Source organism: Neoarius graeffei, chromosome 6, assembly GCF_027579695.1.
Source record: "Neoarius graeffei isolate fNeoGra1 chromosome 6, fNeoGra1.pri, whole genome shotgun sequence".
Taxonomy (NCBI): domain Eukaryota; kingdom Metazoa; phylum Chordata; class Actinopteri; order Siluriformes; family Ariidae; genus Neoarius; species Neoarius graeffei.
Genome location: NC_083574.1, coordinates 27870064 through 27894031, shown reverse-complemented (window position 1 = coordinate 27894031; position 23968 = coordinate 27870064). Strand labels below are relative to the sequence as shown.

Genomic DNA, 23968 nt, shown 5'->3' with positions numbered 1-23968 from the left:
ATTGTGGAAGGTGCTTGAAATGTTAAGGGACACTCCATGTAAGAAGCATTTCCCAGATCACACGTGCCACCTTCAGAAAAGCCCACTATGGAAACATCCTAAAACAATATTTAGGAGGCATGACTGTAGCCATTATTTCATTAGCTAGTATCAAGACAGGAGGAGCACAATTACACATTCTGAAAACTTGGCAAATTTAAAAGTCGTTTTCTTAACTCATTTGGAAGACACCAAGTTCCAACACCAACTCAACTTTTTGGGAGACAGGATGGTAGCAAAACGTTTTCCTATAAATTTACTGGAATTATTCTTTGCTCAAAAAGGTTTAAATGAAACCGGTCTAGAATAATTTGACCCCCCCCACACACACACACACACTTTTCCTCCTCTCCCACTTACCAGACCTGCCAATACGATGAAGATACGTCTCCCCAAGTTTGGGAAAATCAAAGTTGATCACCACATTCACTGCTTGAATGTCAATTCCTCTTGTAAACAAATCTGAAAAGGGTTGAATATGATCAAGATAAAATGCAAACATGCTTTGTCCAAAGCAAAGACAGCAAAATTCAAGTATATACCTGTGCAGACAAGATTTCGGCACAAACCATTTCTGAAATCATGGAACACACGGTTCCTGTGCTCCTGCAGGGAAGGGCAGAGTAGAACAATTTGAACACCATGTCAGAGGACATTAAAAAAAAAAAAAAAAATGCATAAAGATGTTTCCACACCAAGATAAAAATTAAGATTCTAGATTATGAAGCGATACCAAAAAAAACGAAAGTTTAAATTTTTGGAAACCTTTTACAAAAATCAATCTTGCATGGCATCGGGGGGGGGGGGGGGGGGGGGGGGGGTCTTGGAACTGCAAAGGCATTTTGGATCATGGGCATCTAACATGCAACAATAAACTGCAACACAAAATTTATGATACTTCAAGTTGCAACCTAGGCAGAAGTACCACAGCTTTAATGCTGTGAAAGGGGGAAAATTAAAAAATGATCTAAAATGGGAGTGTGCGCGCAACTGGCTGTAAAAGTCAAGCAGAAATCCAAGGCATCTTCGAGTGCTGAAAGCTAAAGAAGAAAAATGGAGGTAATGTTCATAAAATTTTATTAAGGCCCATTTGTTAACTCAAAGAATATTTTAGCTATAGTCTTGTAAAGGTTCATTTTATTGAACAAAAGGAATATTTAAGTTGATAAAAGAAAAAAAAAGTGTTGCTTTATTGGGAAATTTTCATTTAATTTTTCTTCAAAAATATTGAGAAAATCAAATTGTGAATTGGATGAATCATTACATGCCTCACAACAAAGGTAATCAGAATAAAATGTGATTTGTTCACCATTCCAGGGGCCAAGATCACATTAAGTAAATTGTAATTATACCTGGCCCAACTTCCACAGTCCCCACCTCCCTTATTACATCAAAATTGTGCATAAGGCACAAGTGGACAAGTCACTAATCCAGGAGTCTGGGACAAACAGATTCCATGTCTGAGGTTTTAGGTTTCACTTCAAAAGTTACCAGGTGGACAGGGAGGTTCAACACCCCACTCCCATGCACTCAGACATGCATCATGCAGAAATAGGTTAACCATGCACTGAACACATCTTTGTTCAAGAAAAATACTGAGGATTCTAACCGCTGCACGTTTCAGGAGAAACGGACAGCAGCATATTTATGGGACACAAATAAACCCATTTGCTCAATTTGCTCTCAGCAAGTGGCTGTACCCAAAGAATTTCACTTTTGAAGACTGTCAAACCAATCATGGACAAACGAGATAACTGCAGCTTTCAGAGAGCAGCACTCAGGTCTGAATGATGCCATGAAGGCTAGTTTTAACATTGTTCGGGGGTGGGGTGGGGGGACCCCCCAGACATCAGTACCATAGCCATGTATTTTGAAGGGGAATTTTTAGCCATGTTTAAGTCTTTTGCCAACAACTGACAATTTGGCAAACATTTCAAATACAAACATGCTACATTAGAAAAGCTAACTGGAAGTAAATGACTATCATATGAATGGAAAGATGCATTTTGTTCCCCTTTGTATGCATTAACACACTTAAGCTTCCTTGCATGCTATACCTCATTAGGTTAAAGTGGTAGTCATTTAGTTTTCCAAGCAAACCAAAATATGGGACTTGGCAAGCATATAGGTTTCACTTGCTAGCCACTGAATTAATGACATCCACAGCTAGCACTGGTAGCCTGAGATTAGCTGGTAAGAGTATGGGCCAATTTATACCCTTTTCACTGCAAGGTACCAGCTCAACTTGACTCCTTTCTTGGTTTTCCATCAGGCCAAAGTTGTGGATAATACCCAATCCCTTTATTGGTATCACCTCCATCAAGGTTCAAAGCAAGCTGAGGTGATACCAAAAGGTGATGGGAAAACACTGCAAACTACTGACTGGTCAGAGTGAAGACAGGATGTCTGAAACAAACCCTCCATTTTTAAAATGGCACTATATTTTGTTCTTCACTCATATATGCATGCAAAACTGTTCTGTCAAACCGAAGTTGTCTCAACCCCCCCAGAAAATAAATAAATATTCGGGGGGGGAGCTGCGTCCAAACTTTTGGGATGTAATGCCAACACCATCACTCAGCAAAAAACAAACATGCCATGTTAAAAATGATGTAATGGTGACATCACAGGGCTTACAATAGGAGAACACAGGCTCGCATCCAATTTTGCATATTTGGGGATGGTTTTGCTGTGGGCAAAACATTTAAGCTAAGCCAAGCTGAATTGAATTTGATACTCTGTAGTCAGGAAGCATGTTAAAGTAGAGAAACCAAGGGCTTTTTTTATTTTTGTGTATATATATATATATATATATATCTCACGTGCATAAAACTAAATTTCTAAAAAAGGGAATGTTTAAAGCTATATTAGTACTTCAAACCTCATGTCAATAGCACAACTTGAGAAAATTAAGGCAGATTTACCTTTGGAAATGACAAGTAGAAAATGAACTTTTCCTTCCATTTTTAGTCATCAAATATTTTATCATCCAAATAATAACTTGGGGAAAATGAGACATCCAAAATATGTACAAGTGGGTGAGAAATTGTAGAGCAACAGATACCAACATTATTTTTCTTATCTTTGAAAATGCCATTTTTGCATTTTGGCTGTTTTAGTGTAAAAACCAAGTCCGAAACAGGATAATCTTAAATACTTGAACATGCTGTCATTTAAAAACCAGTAAATCGATCATTGTCAGGATGTGCGTTTGTGTGTGTATTTGTGCTCACCCCCACACACATTCTGATGTCATTCATAAAATACCCAAGAAACCACATGTACTGGTATTCCAATACAGGGCTTCGTCAAAACACAATAGCAGATGCAATGCCCATCAACAGATTCAAGGACATCATGAGGTATCTCCACTTTGTTGACAACGCATTGGATGGCCATGATTACAAATTCGTCAAAATTCACCCATTACTAGTTGAGCTACAGGCAAATCTCGCAGCAGCCCTGGAGCCAGAGGAGTTCCAGTCTGTGGATGAGCAGATCATTCCCTTCAAGGGCAGGCACTCTACAAAACTGTACATTCCCAAAAAAAACCAAGCCTTGGGGTTTCAAAGTGTGGGTAAGAGCTGGTGCATCAGGCTATATGTAACAGATTTGAGATGCATCAGGGAGCAAGCGGAGGCAGGGGAGAAGTGGGTCAACTTGGAATGGCAAATGAGGTGGTTCTCCGTCTGTGTGATGACATACAACACAAAAATCACCAAGTCTTTTTTGACAACTTTTTCTGCACCATCCCCCTACTTGAGAAGCTCAAACACCAGGGAATTGAAGCAACAGGCACTTGCAGAAAAAAAAACACCTCATGGGAGCAGAGGCAAAATTAACAAGTCAAAAAACTCTCAATGAGGAGGGGAGAGGGGCTACATCCGTGGTGACAACAGATGAGAACATCAGCATAACCAGGTGGCTGGACCGGGCAGTAATACATGTGGCATCTACCTGTGCTGGAAAGCAGCCACAAGATGTAGCGAGAAGATGGAGCAAGAAAGAGCGCAAGATGATCCAGATCCTGCGTCCATATTCCATCAAGTTGTACAACACCAACATGGGCAGAGTTGACTTGATGGATCAGAGTGTTGCAATGTATGCCCACCAATGCAAGAATAAGAGATGGTACTTGCGCATCTTCTTCTATTTTCTTGATGTTACCTGTGTGAATGCATGGCATCTCTATAGAGCAAAGAATGGCAAAGACAGGGATCTGCTAGATTTCAAAGCATCCATTGCCAGGGCACTTATCAATGTCGGATCCCTTAAGCTCTGCCGCAGAAGGCCAAGCCACACACCACCTCCTGCTCAAAAGAAAAGGGCACTGATGACACCCACAGAGGTCCGGTTTGGTGTTGGAAATCAAAGATGACAGATGTGAGAAAAGCTGACAGATGTGAGAAATGTAAACAGATGCCGTGACAAGGCATACAAGAAGAAAAAAAGTACATTTGCCAAACACGTCAAACAGCACTGTGTCCTGGGTGCTTTGAGAAGTTTTTGTTCACAGTCATATTTAAATTAATAAAATGAGTCTTGAGACATTGAATGATATATGTTTTCCAATGTTCTCTCTTGTTATTTAATGTGTATTCATACCATTTGCTCTTAGTAAATGTTTTTTTGGACCTATATTGGAGTTCCATTAAATCACTTTATACCATTGATGCATGGTGTCCACTGCAGTGGACAGATACCCAACTCCTTCAAAATAAAATATATTGGGGAAAAAAAATTGGCATGATTTTTCACTTGTTTAAAAGTAAAAATAAATAAATATTTTTTAAAATACTACTCTAATTGAATAATTCATGCAATCTATGATTGTCTTCTTTTCATGGTCTTTCGGATGGACTATTGTATGAGAAAGTACCATAAAAACGCATTGGGATACCAAATTCAGGCAAGCCCAAAGGTTCTTGGCTTCATCAACCATTTAAGACCTTACTTTTACCAAGATGCCTGGAATACTGCTTTGGTCCGAGTAATGCCATGCCATGTTTGATTTATTACAAAGCCTCCATTAACCCATAACTTTTTTTCAACCAACAGAGGGCTAGGCAAAATATCAGTACAGCGCAGCAAATTTTAAAATGAGCTACTTGCAGCAATATCCCATATAAAATAAATACACGAAGCAGGGACACAAACCTGCGCTCTCTGATTAAAAGCTCTGTGCCTTCATTATACCCAATGCTCGAAAAACCCCATGTTCAACCGTCCAAGACGTCTAAAGTATGTGCAAGGACGAATAAAACTTTAATGGTAACCATCTAATCGGACGACAAAAGTTGGTGCTAGCAATCTAAGCAACACAGGCAACCGCTCCGTGATGCAGGTTTGAACTGCGAGTCCAGCAGTTGCATATTTCAATTATTCTTCTGCAAACAATCCTGTACCGCGACAGACTCCTCCTCAAAACAAAATTCATCTGCATCTATTGAAAATCTTTTCATTGACTGGCTCCTGGATAAAACCAATCCTCCCAAGCATCAGAGACATGGACTATGCTCACTGCGCTAACAGAGCAGGGAACCAGCCTAAAGTAGCTTGTCTCATTTCACACGAAATGCATTCAAAAGTATTATTCATCAACACTAGTACAAAAAAATATTTTGAGGAAATCATTGAAATTTCCTTCTTTTTGGTTATAATTAGCCCACATGCACGTGTTCAAGTATACTGGAAAAGCTTGGCTCAGAGAGGTTCATGTAATGACGCAATTATACCAATTGGCTAAGGGCGATGAGGGTCAAGAACATCGTATGCCAGCAGTGCAGTTGAAGCAGGCAGGTCTCAAAATTTGGAACTTTTATATCACGATTGTCATTAACGATAAATCAAATCAAGTTTATTTGTATAGCGCTTTTAACAATAAACATTGTCGCAAAGCAGCTTTACAGAATTTGAACGACTTAAAACATGAGCTAATTTTATCCCTAATCTATCCCCAATGAGCAAGCCTGTGGCGACGGTGGCAAGGAAAAACTCCCTCAGACGACATGAGGAAGAAACCTCGAGAGGAACCAGACTCAAAAGGGAACCCATCCTCATTTGGGCAACAACAGACAGCCTGACTATAATATTAACAGTTTTAACAGGTATAACCCTCAACTGTCCTCATGGGGCCGTCCTTCACAGGAGCGGTGCGATAAAACTCCGACCAGACACAGGGCACCAGGATGGATCAAGCAGGTCCGAGGGGCAGAAGAGGCCAGCATCTCAATCCCAGGATCAACATGTAACTCAGAGGGACAGATTGGGGGAGGGGAAGAGGGAGAGAAAGAAAACACAGGTTGTTAGGTATGCCCTAAAAATGACAAGTATTAAATCTGTGTGGTAGGCTCGCAGAGACGAGAGTCTTTACATCAGGCATAACACACAACAATGGCATGTTAATATGGTACAAAAATATCATGACCTGCTCTGGCTGGATGCTTGATTGGGTGATGGGAGCACACTCCTCAGCAATGATGAGATGCAGATGGGACCCTTAGGGCTGGCCAAGACAATTCAGTTACATTTCACCGGGTCTGGGACATGCAACAGAATGTCTGACAGCCGATTCCCTGCAGGCTACGATAGCCAGTCGAGGTCTCCACCCTCTCCACCAAAAGATTTCCTGTTGACTCCATGTAACTCAGAGGGACAGATTTGGGGTGGGGGGGAGGGAAAGAAAACACAGGTTGTTAGGTATGCCCAATGTCACCTGAATAAGTAGGAGCAGTATACATATTGCACCGAGTACAAGCAGGGACTCCGGCAACTAACTATGACAGCATAACTAAAAGGACAGAGCCAGAAGGTAACACAGGCATGAGAGAGCCCCAGGACATAAAGCAGCCAGCCACTACACCGTCAACAAACTCGAGTGAGCAAGCGAGTGGGGACTGACAGCATCCATACATCCCAGTTTACCAAAACACTGTCTGAGGACCCTCCAGATCTACTCCTTTACCTCATAAAACACCATTAACAAAAGGCTTGACTAAACAGATATGTTTTCAGCCTAGACTTAAATGCTGAGACTGTGTCTGATTCCCGAACATTACTTGGAAGGCTGTTCCATAACTGTGGGGCTTTGTAAGAAAAGGCTCTGCCCCCTGATGTAGCCTTCACTATACGAGGTACCAGCAGATAGCCTGCACCTTTTGATCCAAGTAGGCGTGGCGGGTCATAGAGGAGCAGAAGTTCACTCAGGTACTGTGGTGCGAGACCATTTAGTGCTTTAAAAGGTCAATAGTAGTATTTTATAATCAATACGAAATTTGATTGGGAGCCAATGCAGTGTGGATAAGACAGGCGTGATGTGGTCATATTTTCTAGTTCTAGTAAGGACTCTTGCTGCTGCATTTTGAACTAACTGGAGCTTGTTTATGCACTTATTGGAACATCCAGACAGTAAGGCATTACAATAATCCAACCTGGAGGTAACGAAAGCATGGACTAGTTTTTCTGCATCATGCAATGACATTAAATTTCTTATCTTTGCAATATTTCTGAGATGAAAGAAAGCTATCCGGGTGATGTTATCAATGTGAGTTTCGAATGAAAGACTGGGGGGTCAATAATCACTCCGAGGTCTTTTACTGCTGCACGTGAAGAAACAAAGGCCATCCAGTGTCACTGTGTAATCAGAAAACTTACTTCTAGCTGTATGTGGTCCTAGCACAAGTACTTCAGTCTTGTCAGAGTTAAGCAGAAGGAAATTAATAAGCATCCAGTGTCTAATGTCCTTAACACATTCCTCAATTCTATTAAGCTGGTGTCTCTCATCAGGTTTTGCAGAGACATACAACTGTGTGTCATCAGCATAACAGTGGAAACTAATACAATGTTTACGAATAATATCGCCCAGAGGTAACATATATAGAGAAAAAAAAAAAAAAGCAGTGGACCCAAGACAGAACCTTGTGGAACACCAAACTTTACCTCGGTACGTCTAGAAATATCACCATTTATATCAACATACTGATAACGATCAGTTAGATAAGACCTGAGCCAGGAGAGGGCCATTCCCTTAACTCCCACAACATTTTCTAGTCTATCCAGAAGGATGAAATGATCAATGGTATCAAATGCTGCACTAAGGTCAAGCAACACAAGTAGCGAGACACAGCCCTGATCAGACGCCAACAGTAGGTCGTTTACTACTTTAACCAGTGCTGTCTCTGTGCTATGATGAGGTCTAAATCCTGACTGATACATTTCAAGGATGTTATTCCTATGTAAATATGAGCATAACTGCTGTACCACAGCTTTTTCAAGGATCTTGAAGATAAAGGGGAGGTTTGATATTGGCCGATAATTGGACAGCTGACAGGGATCAAGGTCAGGTTTTTTAATCAAGGGTTTGATAACTGCTAGTTTAAAGGATTTGGGTACATAGCCAATCATAAGAGAAGAATTTATTATTTTTAGAAGCGGTTCAATTACTCCAGGCATTATTTGTTTGAATAGATGTGTCGGTAAGGGATCTAGTACGCAAGTTGATAAATGATATCACTGACTAATCTTCCTTTCCTGTGTGTATGCAAAATGATTTTTATTGCTTTTGATGGTTTCATATATTTTGTAATATCTTTATTTTCTAAATATTTATCAACATACCACCATTGTGGCACAGGAACCTGTGATTGGTGGACAGCCAACAAAGGGTGTCTCCCATTGGTTGTAAATCATAACAAAAAAAAAAAAACACACATACAGGACCTGCTGATTGAGAGTTCGCATGCTGAAGCCAAGCATAGATTGTCCAGTGTCTCTTGCTTTTGTCCCAAGAAAAGTTCAGCTAAAAAAGCTCTACTACCGGATTACTTGGACAATCTTAGTCAGAAAGAAGCACAAGAGAGATATACACAGAAATGAGAGTTTATGATCCCTACAAAATTCCTCGACACGACTGTAGTGATTGCAGATTTGTTGCCTGGCGTTAGCATTTGCTACATGTTGACATTCTTTTTCCCCAAAAAAGTACCAACACAGAACAGTAGTTTAAAAAATAAACACGCACTACAGAAGCAAGGAAACCTTTGTGTAAAGACTCTCTCTCCTCTCCCCCCCACCGACATCAGCTCTTGGGAACAGAATGTTGCGAAAGCCAAAGCATTTACTCTCAAAGGGCTCTGACCTCAACTGTGGGCTTGAGGCTATCCCCACCCCTCCATGTTATATCAACCCCAAGGACATGTAGTTACACAGCTATCTGCACTGTCATTTATACAGTGATGCTTATTATTGTTAAAACAATATCTGAAGTGTTATTTGTAAAATAAAATATCTTGCTCTAGACTTTCAAACTTTTTTTTTAATTTTATCTAATCGTGGATGGTACCATAATTATAAACACTAACAAATCAGCACCAGTTGTAGCTTGAGTAACAGGAACGATAAAAATCACCCTTGTAATAATAATTTCAATAAACAGTTAATGGTCAGCTCCCTTTTCATTAATCCTCGATTCAAAGGCACAACTGAGTCACAGGTTGGTAAGTACGTAACAGACAGTAACAATTTTATCCAATAGTTCTTCCTGCCTGAGAAGATTTTCCATTTCACATGCCTGCAGCTGTTGTAAAGTTCAGTGTGTGTAGAACTCCCTTGAACTCCAAGTTCATTTCTACACTGGTTCCATGGTGACATTTTGCACAGGACAGTGTTCCGCTGATAACAGAAACAAAGCTCCAGCATTATTATATTAATTCAAAACTCTCCACAGCTTAATATACCCTAAATTATTAATTCCTCTGCTATTACCACTTTTCTTTCTGAATGCGTCTGCATATATTGGTGTTGTGGTTTTGTGGATTTATGATTATGCTGCTTCACCTCTTTAAAAAAATAAACTGCATTCTGTCCTCTCCAAAATAAAATAATGCTCTGAGGAAGTGGAATTGTTTTTCAGGCAACTATGTTTTGGGTGCTGCTTGGCTGGGAGATTTTTTTTTTTCAAGGACTGATACCATTTTAGCACATGCAGCCCAGCATTTTTGCCATTTGTAAACTTCAGGCACTTACCCATTACCAGCACATCCTAACAGTTTGGATGCAGCTTTTTACACACTTTGCTTTTAACAAAATATGTTCAAAACACAAATTGTGGCAACTTTAGCTTTACATGACACTTTCATGTGCACACAAAAGTAGTAATAAAGCTGTTCCCATGTGTTGGGTTGATATAACAGCAGTTTCACATGGCATCACTACGATGACCAGCTGTCATGAAAAACTACTGATACAAAATGTGAGCAGATTCAAGTCAATCCAGTACAATGCAGTGGAAAAGGGCCATTGCTGTGAAAATGCCCAAAAGCATAATTGTCAAGATGCCAACAAACACAGGGTTTACAGGTAAGCCCAGCCATTATAAGCTCAACAGCTACACAGTTTCTGAACTGGTACCATCAGACAGCACCAACAGGTTTTAGGAATTTCTACTGAAAATATCCTTGATTCTAATTTGTGTTTGTATATCAGCAGCAGAGAGAAGGCAGATATCCATACCTGTCTCATCTTGGCATGAATGTAGAAACAGGAATAACCTAGCTGGGAGATTTTCTTGGCCAGGAGCTCCACTCGTTGGGATGAGTTGCAGAAGATTATAGACTGATTAATCTGGAGCTAAACAATAAAAGTAGGGGTTTATTAAAAAGTGTCTCAAAAAGGTCTCCTAAAGAAATTATACCAAATTTGCATGGCTGCAGAGGGCAACTTACCCGAGAGAAAAGAGTATTCAGACAATGAACTTTCTGCCTTTCAGTCACATATGCATAATATTGAGTCACACCCTTCAGGGTCAGCTCCTCCATAAGGTTTATCTCATAAGGCTTCTGAAGATGGGCATTCTGTACAGGGCAAAGATCAATGGCACAGCCAAAATCAACAATGAGCAACATGGTACAGACAGTAATAATTATAAGAAAAAAGGATAATGCAATAGTGGCTGTTCCAAACCACAAAGCATCCATTTTGTAGGGGCCGCATCCAGACAACAGGAATATACAATTATTTTTAATTAATTCAAGTTTCATGAATGTAAAAGCACCTTTACAACAGCCTTCAGCCTAGTTATGCAACATGGCAGACATTACTCCAAGCTAACCATAACATCAAAACATTGTAAGCAAGCCACATATCAAATTACCACAATCTTATCCCACATATGCTCTTACAAATATGAGGAACATTAGCCAAGATCAGGTTAAACAAGATGCACACAGGCAAATCTCAAGCAAACCACTAGTTGAAAATAAATACATTCCTTGCTCTCATTCAGAGGCAGTTCTTCTGTCCAATTAAAATCCCTCAAAGCTTGAAATTTCTAGTTTAAGTGCGGCATCTGCTGTTCATATCCAAGACTCATGAAGTGTTCAATTAAGACCCAATTTATTTGCAAAACAAATGCCACATTTCATACATTTAATTCAGGCTTACCATGAACTTTTGTACACTTAGTGGGAAAGTTGCAGAATACAGCAGAATTTGCCTTTGCTTGGGCAAGAAGCTCAGAATTTCCTCCATCATCTGTACAAAGTCCTGAGACAGAAGCTTATCTGCCTAGACACACAAACATGGACATTAAAAAAGGGCCAGCCCACCCAATCCAGAAGCCTCTGCACCAAATTACCAGTTGCCATTTTCATATCCATGGACATTCCACTGTTTGAAAAAACAAGTCACAATCAGATGACATGCTAGACATCAAATTGTAACATGAAATTGAAGATAGTGTCAAAGTACTTTTATTTTAAGTTCTTTTGACCAAGCCATTAGATTTTCATCCAGTTATGCTAATGCAGTAGACCAGACCCAGTCCTGGGGCTCTTGTGGGCCCATGAAACAAAGAAAAATCAAATACATTCAATTCAAAACTTCCAGGTATGACATCAATGAAAAAAGTTGGATAAATTTTGGAGGGATCACTTGGTGAATTTGCAGGTTTTGCTGCAGTTACTTTAGGCTTACACAGAATTCACAAAATATGGAGATCTTATAGAACTCATCTGTTTAATTATACAAGCAGTTATTCAAGCCCAGGCAAGTTATTGATTTAATGTACAGTGGGTGCTTGAACGTTTGTGAACCCTTTAGAGTTTTCTATATTTCTGCATAAATGACCTAAACCATCAGATTTTCACAAGTCCTAAAAGTAGATAAAGAGAACCCAGTTAAACAAATGAGACAAAAATATTATTCTTCATTTATTTATTGAGGAAAATGATCCAATATTTCCTATCTGTGAGTGGCAAAAGTATGTGAACCTCTAGGATTAGCAGTGAATTTGAAGGTGAAATTAGAGTCAGGTGTTTGTCATCCCACTGATGAATCAGGTGTGAGTGGGCACCCTGCTTTAAAGAACAGGGATCTATCAAAGTCTGATCTTCACAAAACGTTTGTGGAAGTGCATCATGGCACAAAGGAGATTTCTGAGGACGTCAGAAAAAGCATTGTTGATGCTCATCAGGCTGGAAAAGGTGACAAAACCATCTCTAAAGAGTTTGGACTCCACCAATCCAGTCAGACAGATTGTGTACAAATGGAGGAAATTCAAGACCATTGTTACCCTCCTCAGGAGTGGTTGACCAACAAAGATCACTCCAAGAGTGATAGTCAGCGAGGTCAGAAAGGACCCCAGGGTAACTTCTAAGCAACTGAAGGCCTCTCTCACATTAGCTAATGTTCATGAGTCCACCATCAAGAGAACACTGAACAACAATGGTGTGCATGGCAGGGTTGCAAGGAGAAAGCCACTGCTCTCCAAAAAGAACATTGCTGCTCATCTGCAGTTTGCTAAAGATCACGTGGACAAGCCAGAAGGCTATTGGAAAAATGTTGTGGACAGATGAGACCAAAATAGAACTTTTTGGTTGAAATGAGAAGCATTATGTTTGGAGAAAGGAAAACCCTGCATTCCAGTACAAGAACCTTATCCCATCTGTGAAACATGGTGGTGGTAGTATCATGGTTTGGGCCTGTTTTGTTGCATCTGAGCCAGGACGGCTTGTCATCATTGATGGAACAGTGAATTCTGAATTATACCAGCAAATTCTAAAGGAAAACATCAGGACATCTGTCCATGAACTGAATCTCAAGAGAAGGTGGGTCATGCAGCAAAACAACGACCCTAAGCACACAAGTTGTTCAAAGAATGGTTAAAGAAGAATGTTTTAGAATGGCCAAGTCAAAGTCCTGACCTTAATCCAATCAAAATGTTGTGGAAGGACCTGAAGTGAGCAGTTCATGTGAGGAAACCCACCAACGTCCCAGAGTTGAAGCTGTTCTGTATGGAGGAATGGGCTAAAGTTCCTCCAAGCTGGTGTGCAGGACTGATCAACAGTTACCGGAAACGTTTAGTTGCAGTTACTGCTACACAAGGGAGTCACACCAGATACTGAAAGCAAAGGTTCACATACTTTTGCCACTCACATGTAACATTGGATTATTTTCCTCAATAAATAAATAACCAAGTATAATATTTTTGTCTCATTTGTTTAACTGGGTTCTTTTTACTTTTAGGACTATGTGAAAATCTGTTTTAGGTCATTTATGCAGAAATATAGAAAATTCTAAAGGGTTCACAAACTTAAGCACCACTGTAGATTTAACTTGTAAGCTAAATTTTCAGCCCTTCAGTCAAGCCAGTCATTAAACAGGAAAACTAATTACAGTGTAAATTACAGATGGCTCAATACCACATCCAGACCCCTTGCACTGGCATCACACTTGCATTAGTAAGTGGGGGATAAGCGACCTTTGTTTACATCCTGAAGACAAACTATATTGATAGACACCGGTAGTTTGAAGAAAATTACAGCTAAAAATAAATACATAAAACCAGCTTTCGTACCGGATTACTTGGATAATCTAAGGCAGAAAGAAGCAAAGGATAGATATACATGGAAATTAGTTTTAGGGGTTATGATCTGTACAAATTCTTTGTAACGATTTGAGTGACAACGTAGATTTGTGGCCCAGCTTTACCTACAAAGAATTAGCATGTACCTTCTCACTGCATTTTCTGTTTTAATTTAACTGGAGAGCTACGAGATGTGGTGATGGAAACAAATGAACATCTGGACAGATAATATCCACAATGAAGGTGCTGTGGCACGTTGGGGAAAACTGCTATAAGTACCATCAGTTGGAGACAAAGCCTGGTTAGGTCACACAGAGCAGGTCATGATACATTTACCATATTAACATGCCATTGTTGTGTGTTATGCCTGATGTAAAGACTCTCGTCTCTGCGAGCCTACCACACAGATTTAATACTTGTCATTTTTAGGGCATACCTAACAACCTGTGTTTTCTCCCTCTCTCCCTCTCTCTCCCCCCCCCAATCTGTCCCTCTGAGTTACATGTTGATCCTGGGATTGAGATGCTGGCCTCTTCTGCCCCTCGGACCTGCTTGATCCATCCTGGTGCCCTGTGTCTGGTCGGAGTTTTATCGCACCGCTCCTGTGAAGGACGGCCCCATGAGGACAGTTGAGGGTTATACCTGTTAAAACTGTTAATATTATAGTCAGGCTGTCTGTTGTTGCCCAAATGAGGATGGGTTCCCTTTTGAGTCTGGTTCCTCTCGAGGTTTCTTCCTCATGTCGTCTGAGGGAGTTTTTCCTTGCCACCGTCGCCACAGGCTTGCTCATTGGGGATAGATTAGGGATAAAATTAGCTCATGTTTTAAGTCGTTCAAATTCTGTAAAGCTGCTTTGCGACAATGTTTATTGTTAAAAGCGCTATACAAATAAACTTGATTTGACATGTTACAACACAGGGACTTACTGGTCGAAGTGACTGAAGGTAGAAGAGAGGGTAAGAGACCCCATGGGAGACAGTTGGAATGTTAAACAGGATAGAGAATGGGCCCTCTTATGCACAAGTTAAGAGACAAGCCTTCAAAAGAACATAAGGGACTGAACCTGCCACTGGAAAAGCACCAGAGAGATGGAAATAAACCATCCTTCATCTGAGATGTCCATTGTTGCTTCAATTTTTTTCGGGTTGTAAAATAAACACAGTCAGCTCTCTGCTGCTTTGCCCTTTTTATTTGTTCAACAAGGGTTGCTGGGTCCATTTCTCCACTGATGATCAAGATGAAGTATACCATAAGTACAGTGACTAGCCTCAACACCAGGCATTGCCCGAATGCCCGATTGCTCTCCCTCTCTCTCCTTTTTTTTCCCTGCTTGTGTCTTCTCGTCTGCTGTACTTTTTGAAGCGACTCTTCCTGCATTACTTTCTAAACTAAAAAAAAAAGCATGGAATTGATAAACTGGTCTCCGAACGAAATTGACAGTTTTCTCGACGAGAAGTTTGGGTTCAGGGAAACCCGTCTGTCCTGTCGGAACGTTTGCGGCTGGTTACACAATGGACACGTGGGAACGGTGGCAGGTCGTGTGCCTGGCGATTCTCTCTGTGGAGGACACTGAAGATATCTACCTATTCAGAACCATGATTACAGGACTTTTGCTGATTGGATTAGGCATTGCCCTGGTACATCAAGGAAATCAGACAGTGACAGCTGTTCAAAGCCCCACAAAGCTGCCCGATATGATTGGAGTGGTGGGCAAAGCTGTTGGCGCTCAGACCGTAGACATTCAGAACTTTAACCACAAAATGGTTCTCGGAGCAGCTTTCAGCTTTGCAAGGAATACGTTTTTCGGAGATCAATTGGCAGGGATGCAAACGGTGCGCCTTTTGGCGGATGCCGCCTTTTTCACGGCTGAATCATGCAGATCCGATTTTTTTTTTTTTGGGGGGGGGGGGGGGGGGGGGCGGGGGCGTTGGAGTGTCTGAATAATTTCATCAAAGTAAATTCTGTATTAAAATTACTTTTAATACAGTATGAGAAGAAAACAGTAAATCAGTAAGCTGTGCAGTATGAGAAAAAAAAAAAAAAAAAACAGTAAATCAGAAGATTTACTGTTTTTTCTCATATACTCAGGGATGAGAGTGGCTTGTGATGAAAAAAATCTGAAAAATTAGCCGGGGGTCTGGTGGCCACAGGCCCCCAGGAGCTCATGGATTTTAGAGATTTTTTACCCTAAAAACCATTTATTTTATCATCAAAATTTTACAAATGTTGAAATACCATACCCTGTTTGCTTACAAAATTGACACTTATACAAAAGTAGAACTCTCAAGTACATACATTACTTAAACTTTCATTTGATAAAGATAAACTACACCTATGTAAAGGAAACATTGACATAGGCCTTTTGTGATAAATTTTGCATATACATTCCAGGTGAGCACCAACATGATACTTCAAATTTGCTGCTCTAAATCCAAACTAAAGTAACACATTCACTGCTATATTAAATAATGGTTTATATGATTTATGAATACATTTTTCCTTTGGTTCTATAAAGTGTTTGTCTATTTACAATATATACAACTATTTACAGTTTCATGGTGCAGAAAGCTTCTTTATTTTGAGCTTTTTAGCAAGAGCTAAAAGCTTGTTGGTCCTCTCCCTCTTTTTAGCCAACTCCTCTTCAAATTATTTTAAAAAAGTATTATTATTATTATTATTATTAGTAGTAGTAGTAGTAGTAGTAGTGATACAAACAATTATTCATGGATTATAGATAATTTGCTTTTAATAGTGAACATTGATAACTGAACTGATAACATTAACAAGTATTACTGTTTATTATTAGCAGTACAGTTTTATATCAATGTTCACAATTTAAAAAAAATTATCAATAATCCATGAGTATTTGTTTGTATTCTACCAATTACTACTTTAATAATTATTTGTAATAATTTAATAACTTAATTTTATAACATTTAATAGTCCCTAGTACTTATTAATTACTAATTCATAAGTAGTAATGATTAATAATCCATAATTACTATTACTACTAATTATTATTAGTGGTTGTTAATATTATTATATTAAAAACACTGTTGTAGACGATAGGTAATAAAACAAATTTGTACAAATTATATTGTACTATATTTAGAATTTGTATTTTCTGTAGTTCTTTTTAATTGAGTTTTGAAATAAAGGTTGTTTATATATTTATATTAAACTTGGTACAATAAACAATGTTAATTATGTTAAAAAAAAGTTAATCATTATTAGTATTATGTCCTATAAGTCCCATTTTCCACCTAACTCTTGTGCGCATGCACGAACCCCCCTGCGTTTCACTCCGGAGCGCTTGACCTCTAACACACATGCGCGCGCCTTGTCTCGGTGAAAAGCCAGTTTCCCAGTCCGCCATGTCCCCAGCACTGCAGTACCGGCTTTAAACATTTGTGCGATCCAGCGCTTATCGCAAATGAGTCTTCTCCTTATTTTGGGGGTATTTGTCATCCCCCAACCACTTGTTGTTAAACAGACATCTTCCCATAATTATCAATGCTTTCTAGCGCCCGCGTAAGCTACCTGCGCATCTCTCACTCTTCACAACCACCGCACTGCACCACACTTCCTCCAGTAGCCTCCTAGCGTTAGCTCTTGATCTACGGAACGCACAGAACCAATCCTGCCCCCAAAAGCTACGCTGGTCACTTAAAATTACAGTTAAAAAAAATACCCCAAACCGGATGGAGACATTTCACTCGTTTGGTCCAAGATTAAATTTAATACCTCCCTTTCGAAAAGTCCAGTCATTCCAAGCAATTTAAGACATTTTAAGGCCTTGAAAACCGAAAGTTGTATTTAAGACTTTTTAAGGACCCGCGGGAACCCTGTGATATATGAGTCAGCTGACGGCGAGTCAGTCCGGCCTCCCGGAAATAGTACCAGACCCTACCCCCCTAAAATTTTCTCAACGGATTTGCAAGATAAAAAAGGTCCATTTTGACTGAAAAAAAGCGGAATTCCGCCAAAAAGCGGAAAACTCTCATCCCTGCATACTGCGCAGCTTACTGATTTACTGTTTTTTTCTCATACTGTATTAAAAGTAATTTTAATACAGAATTTACTTTGATGAAATTATTCAGACACTCCAATGCCCCCCCCCCCCAAAAAAAAAAATCGGATCTGCACGATTCAGCTGTGAAAAAGGCGGCATCCGCCAAAAGGCGCGCCGTTTGCATCCCTGAATAGAATGGACAGATATGGACAAGCGGTGTGGACGTGCAAAGACTGCATCTGGAAAGACCAAACAATTCATATCTTATCGACATTCGGCACCATGACACAGCACCGGCCTTGGTTCAGGCCGTTGTTGAGGCAACATTTCCCCCGGCCACTGCCAGGAGACACTCTTGCATTCCTTCTCCAACTCTCCGCGGTCGCCATTTTTACCCCCAGTGTGACAAGCGGGTTTGTGACCAGCGCCTTCACGGCCGCAGGAGCGGCCGGCTGCTTGCTTGCGCTGGATTACCTCCTCCCCTCCCCCCCTTACCCCTGATTCCCCCCTCCCCCCCCCCCCCCAAGTCCCGTGTTTAAAGTGTACTTGTGTTGTTGTGTGCTTATGTGCAAAGGTTTTTTAAATGTTCCCACACTGTATTCCTGACAGGAGCATAGTGGGGGGGGGGGGGGGGTTTCCCTCATCTCTCCTCATGTTGTGTTTCCTTTTCATCTTTATCCCTGTCTTCCTGTCCTGTCTACCCTATGTCAATTGTATGCTGTGTATGTACGGACAGGTTGACAGCTAATTTCGCTGGTACATGTGACGAGTGACAATAACGGGCATCATCATCAACTCAACAGATGGATAATTTTCCAACTCCGTGAATGAATAACTTCATTTAAACAAAGTTGATCAGCAGAGCTGGTGGGGTCATGCATGTACAGATAAAAATAACTACAAATACAAGAGACTAAAAATATACAATCTTTAAAAAAAAAATTAAAATCTGTTGCTTCTGTTATTTTCACATCAAATTAATTAATAGCATGCATAACTTAATTATGGCTACAATATGATGAAATTTTCTTCTACTAATGTCAAATTTAGGTGGTAAATTTTTCCATAGGAAAAATCCTAAGTGTGTATGGATCTAATCCCATTGAGTGGTTTCTATAGCCACTTCTTTTGAATGTACTTGGTTTTAATTACCTGCTTGTTTGCTGTATACAAACATGGCAAAGTTCCTGTGTTAATCGATCAGACTCCTGCTTTGGATCATTAATCCCTTTTGATTGAGAATGCCTTACATGCATAGTTTGACTTCTAGCATATCCATACAGTTTTAAATACAAATACCTACAATCTAAAAATTTATTGTATTTAAAATTTCCATCTGTAACAGGGAGTGATGTTGCATCCCATTAATACACTTTAAAATAGATTAGATTCTAATAGAACAGATGAGCCAAAATAATTGGGGATCTTTAATGAGCCCCAACTTGGTACAAGTATGAATAGGTGGGCCTTAAAGCAGAAAAAGTTGAGAAACCCTGCTCTCCAGGGCCCAGATCTTGATGCATACAACATGAGGGCAGTCTACCTATGGTGGACGGAGAGACAGCATGAACAGCACTCAATTTGCAGAGGCTGCACAGGAAGCTGATGTAGATCAGGACAGGTTGTTTAATTTCCTCCTGAATGCAATGGCAAACTGAATAAGACTACAGACTCCTGTTTTATAATGTTTCTAGTTTTGTAATTCATCTTTGCAATATTGCTAGTCATTGTTACTGGCAAAACAGTGTGTTGTGTCCTAAACTCTATCTAAAAAGACATGCGTACTTGTACAGTACGCAAGTCTTACATACATTGATTTGTTTCATGTTTTCAGGACTTGTTTTGTTGCAGAAATAAATGTTTTTTAAAAAATATTTTTAAAATGTACTTTTGTCTAACTCAATTATACCCCTAGAAAACATCAGTATTGCCTTGAACCGTGTACTTGAGAACTTGCTGAAATACTGCAAAATTTTAGGGCAAAAAGAAATTCAAGGGGGGCAAAAAAAAAATGAGGCCAGGGCAAAAAGGTATCAAAAATTAACATTAAGGCCTGAGTGATCACTGTAGAATTTAAAAAAAAAAAGCCACCCAAAACAGTCCTGGGACCACCCTAATGAAAAGGATCTATTTGAAACTGTAGTTATTTGTCCCCCACACATTGCATGGGCCATAAACATTGGGGTGAACATGCATGGTGTCAGGGTTGAAAATGAACACCTGCCAAATGTAGATGATTCTGTAGTGGCGGAATAATTCACAACCTACCAGCCACAGTGATTGGTAAATAAAAGCAGCAGATGCAAACAAATGCAGTTATAACAGTTATTTGCAACATTTCCAAACAGATCAAATCGCACATCTTTCACTCAGACACTAAGGATACCGAGGGGCTTTACCATGGCAACTTGAGCACAGAATGCCAACTTGTGTCCAACGGATCAAAAGCAATCATGTCAAGGTAAGTATCCCAGGCTAGTGTTGCCGCAACCCCCCCATGTTACCGGTGTATCCTTGTCAACATTCACCCACTGACGGTATTTTTGAAATTCACCATTCAGTAGATTGTGTTGCAAAATCACTGCTGTCAGCAGTCGTTTCATCCTTTTATCGATCCTTTAATCACCGTTCTCAATAATTGTTGGTAATCAACACCAAAGCAAGGCTCATTCAGCCCTTGTTTTATAACAACCCTTATTGCTGACTGCGGACTTGATCACACATTGTTCATCTCTGGTGAGAAGAGGAACACCTTGCTCAGTTTTTTTTTTTTGTTTATTTAAGAGTCAGTCACTAAAAGTAGTAACGCCAGCAGTGCTTGCCATGCAAGCAGCTCCTCTGTTTACATGGTAAAATGCAAATCTTCGATCACTATGTACCAACAAAGTATGTTCAGTTTCACAAGAGTTGGGCATTCCATTGGAAAAAACCTGAATTTTCAGAATATGCACTCATTTGCACAATACTGATTACTCATGACATGGCGATTTTTTTTTCTGAACGTTGACTGTGAAACCACTGGGCGCAGCAACGTTGGATTTTGGTCAAAAGCTGATGTGCCACCCTGTGCCGTTAGACTCTAGCTCGCTTTCTATTGGTCGACACTGGCCAAAATCGATACCAGAGGTCGGGAACAGTCATGACCCCGGTGGGCCTTTTCACAGTAATTTCAGTCAAACCAGAAGCTGGCTAGAGATATCTGAAGTTCTAGGTTAGTCAATAGATGTGGATCCTTGGATGGAAAACAAAAATATTGGATTCTGAAGGAGAGGGAGAAAAAAAAAAAAGGCTCAGGGATGCTAATATTGTTTTGAAGTTGCATTTGATTAGAAACGTATAATACAAAGCACTTTTGAGCACCACCCTCTGAAAAGTAACAAGTGTGGAACTGTGCTGCCACCTTTTGCCTTGTTGTGCCATCACATGCAATAAAGGACATTTGCATGCCAATTAGACAAGATGTAGAGAAAAGAACACAGTCAGAAAGGACCAATTTAATACTTTAATAGAAATCTATGTAGATTGCTATCATCTTTCATGATCTTCAGTTGGGATTGAACAATTCGGTACAATGGCCAGCAAAGTACCTACAATCAACAATTCTGGTCATGCCATTGCTCAGTCGTTGAAATTGGAGTAGTTAACACCATCTCACTGTGCAAATAACGCAATTAAATTTCAAAATAAATGAAAAATACTGGAGCAAAAAATGTTTAGACTGAGCAATTGATGTTCTGGGCACAAGAATTGCTCCTGAAGGTGGTTTACTTTCTCAAGATAGATGTATATTGCTCAAAGCAGCCAAATAAGGCTGAGGGGAAAAAATATTAATTAAAAAAAATTCAAGTCTCAAACAGCTGTAACTTCTGTTCTATTTAACCTAGGGGGAAAATGAAACCAGTTTTGAATTCAGAACCTCACACTCTTGATATGCCACACTCCTTGATCACAACTAGATTTAAAAATGGCCATCACCGCTACTAAAAGCAGGGGACACGAACTTGTTCATTATATGCAAAAGATCGTAGTAAAAGCATGCCTTATAGAATGGTTACAGTGTACATTGAAGAACCTAAAAAGTAAAAAAAAAAATTTTGCTTTGTTTACACTTTTGCATACTGCCTCATTGCATGCACGTTGGATGCAGTCAGCATCATTCTACGATGCTGAAAATGCAAATGAAAGAAAAAACTTAATTAGGTGTCCAAACTTTTGACCAGTAGTGTCTGTGGTGATAGGATCCTGAAATTTCACATTTGATTACTAGTGTTATAACATTGGAGTGATGCTATTGTTTTCCACCCCAAATCAGTAGCCTGCATAATGAATATTGATGTCAGTCTTGTGTGCATGACAGAAAATGTCAGTATTTTCATTTAATCATTTACCATACCCAATAAAATAGCCTATTTAACTAAATCATACTTGATTATTGTACATCTTGCATTTTTGACATGCAGTTAAAACAAGATAATGGCTAGCTTATTTTTAAAAAACCCACACCCATCCTGTTGAGGATTCTCTCTCTAATACTTACTTCATCCAACACAATCATCTGCACCTGGCCAACTTTGGCTACTCCTTTTTTGATGAGATCCAACACTCTTCCAGGAGTGGCAATAACAACATGCACTGGGGGGGCAGGAAAGAAAAATGACCAGGTTAGATGCAGGAGACTTCTTGAAAGTCATGCCCTTTACTAATGAAGCCCAAAAAGGCCCATAGATTTAAAAAAAAAAAAAAAAAAAAAAAAAAAGACATACCTGTATCATCAAGCCGCATAATGTCATCACGGAGGTTGGTTCCACCTGTGGTTGCCATGACCTTAACCCCACCCATGTGTTTGCTGACCTGGATGCAGATCTGGCTCACCTGGAGAGCCAGTTCTCTGGTTGGGACAATAACCAGTGCTTTTTTTTTTTGGGGGGGGGGGGGGGGGGGGGGGGTGTCCATTAAAGATGAATCAAACAGCCAGTTAAACAAGCAGGTATAGAATGATAGTAAGCAGGCTCTTTTACCTTGTATGCAGTCTTTCTTAAGATCAATACGTTCAAGTAAAGGAATGAGGTAGGCACCACTCTTTCCTGTACCATTCTTGGCTCGAGCCAGAATGTCCCTCCCAGACAAAGCGATAGGAATGCTCTCCTCCTACAGGGAAAAGACAAATTAGTCAGGTGGGCATCAATCAGGTTTCTTTGAGCATTCTGTAGTCTTATATGAACCTTTGAGGACTTTCACTGATGTCACATTGTTTTTCGCACAGTGTCTGCCATATTACCAGTCAAACAAGGAAACTGCCACAGTTACTGAAAACGTACTGACTTCAGTTGTCTGAAATCTCAATTTATACCAGCAGATCGTGTTGCATTGAAAAGCTGAAACCTGCAGGTATCACAGATCCATATAATTTGCCCATCAATGCATTTATTGATTGATTCATTCTGCACACTGCTCTCTCCCTCAGTGTATACGTATCTTTCATGACGTCTCTATCATGCGTGCATGTTCACCGCTTCAGATGGATTAAATGCAGAGGAAAAATTGTCCTTAAATGGACACGTGACAAAAATAAAAGGCTGCTTCTTAAATTTACCCACAAATGTGCATTCCACCAAGTGTACAGCAAACTAGCTACCGGATTTGGGGGACAACATCCTGAACTATTTAGTATTTGGGACTTCTAAATACACTGGAGATGCTAAAGACTTACAAAAAGTATAGCTGCCTACTGATATTTCAAGGCAGGTTTCATGCATGCCAGAATGTTATGGGAAATTTCTGATCAAGAAAAATACCTTACGACAAAGGTAAGCTCAAACAGGGACTTCTAATAGTAATACACAAGCCAGGGCCTAGATCTAGAACATTTTATGGTGTTTAGCCTAGTCTACATTATCAGTACATAAACATGCTGCTAGTCTAGCCAAGCATTAGGTCTAATAAAATGTATGACATCCAAAGCCCACATCCAAACACATTAACACTGCACAGAGCTTTCACACTAACCTGATATAAAAAGGTTCTACGCACAGGAATGCTTCATCATCCAATCTGCT

General features: G+C 39.8%; 1 protein-coding gene across 4 annotated transcripts in view; it reads right to left on the bottom strand.

Annotated features, from left to right (window-relative positions):
* Nucleotides 1–23968, bottom strand: part of ddx6 (DEAD (Asp-Glu-Ala-Asp) box helicase 6) — a 127708-nt gene that overhangs the window by 33071 nt on the left and 70669 nt on the right. For all 4 annotated transcript variants that reach the window (XM_060923537.1, XM_060923539.1, XM_060923536.1 and 1 more), the window contains 8 exons: nucleotides 22931–23060; nucleotides 22676–22822; nucleotides 22450–22544; nucleotides 11479–11601; nucleotides 10761–10889; nucleotides 10549–10665; nucleotides 582–645; nucleotides 400–501 (listed from right to left, as the gene is read on the bottom strand). In XM_060923537.1, coding sequence (XP_060779520.1) covers nucleotides 400–501; nucleotides 582–645; nucleotides 10549–10665; nucleotides 10761–10889; nucleotides 11479–11601; nucleotides 22450–22544; nucleotides 22676–22822; nucleotides 22931–23060 — 907 coding nt within the window. The remainder of the gene's footprint in view (nucleotides 1–399; nucleotides 502–581; nucleotides 646–10548; nucleotides 10666–10760; nucleotides 10890–11478; nucleotides 11602–22449; nucleotides 22545–22675; nucleotides 22823–22930; nucleotides 23061–23968) is intronic.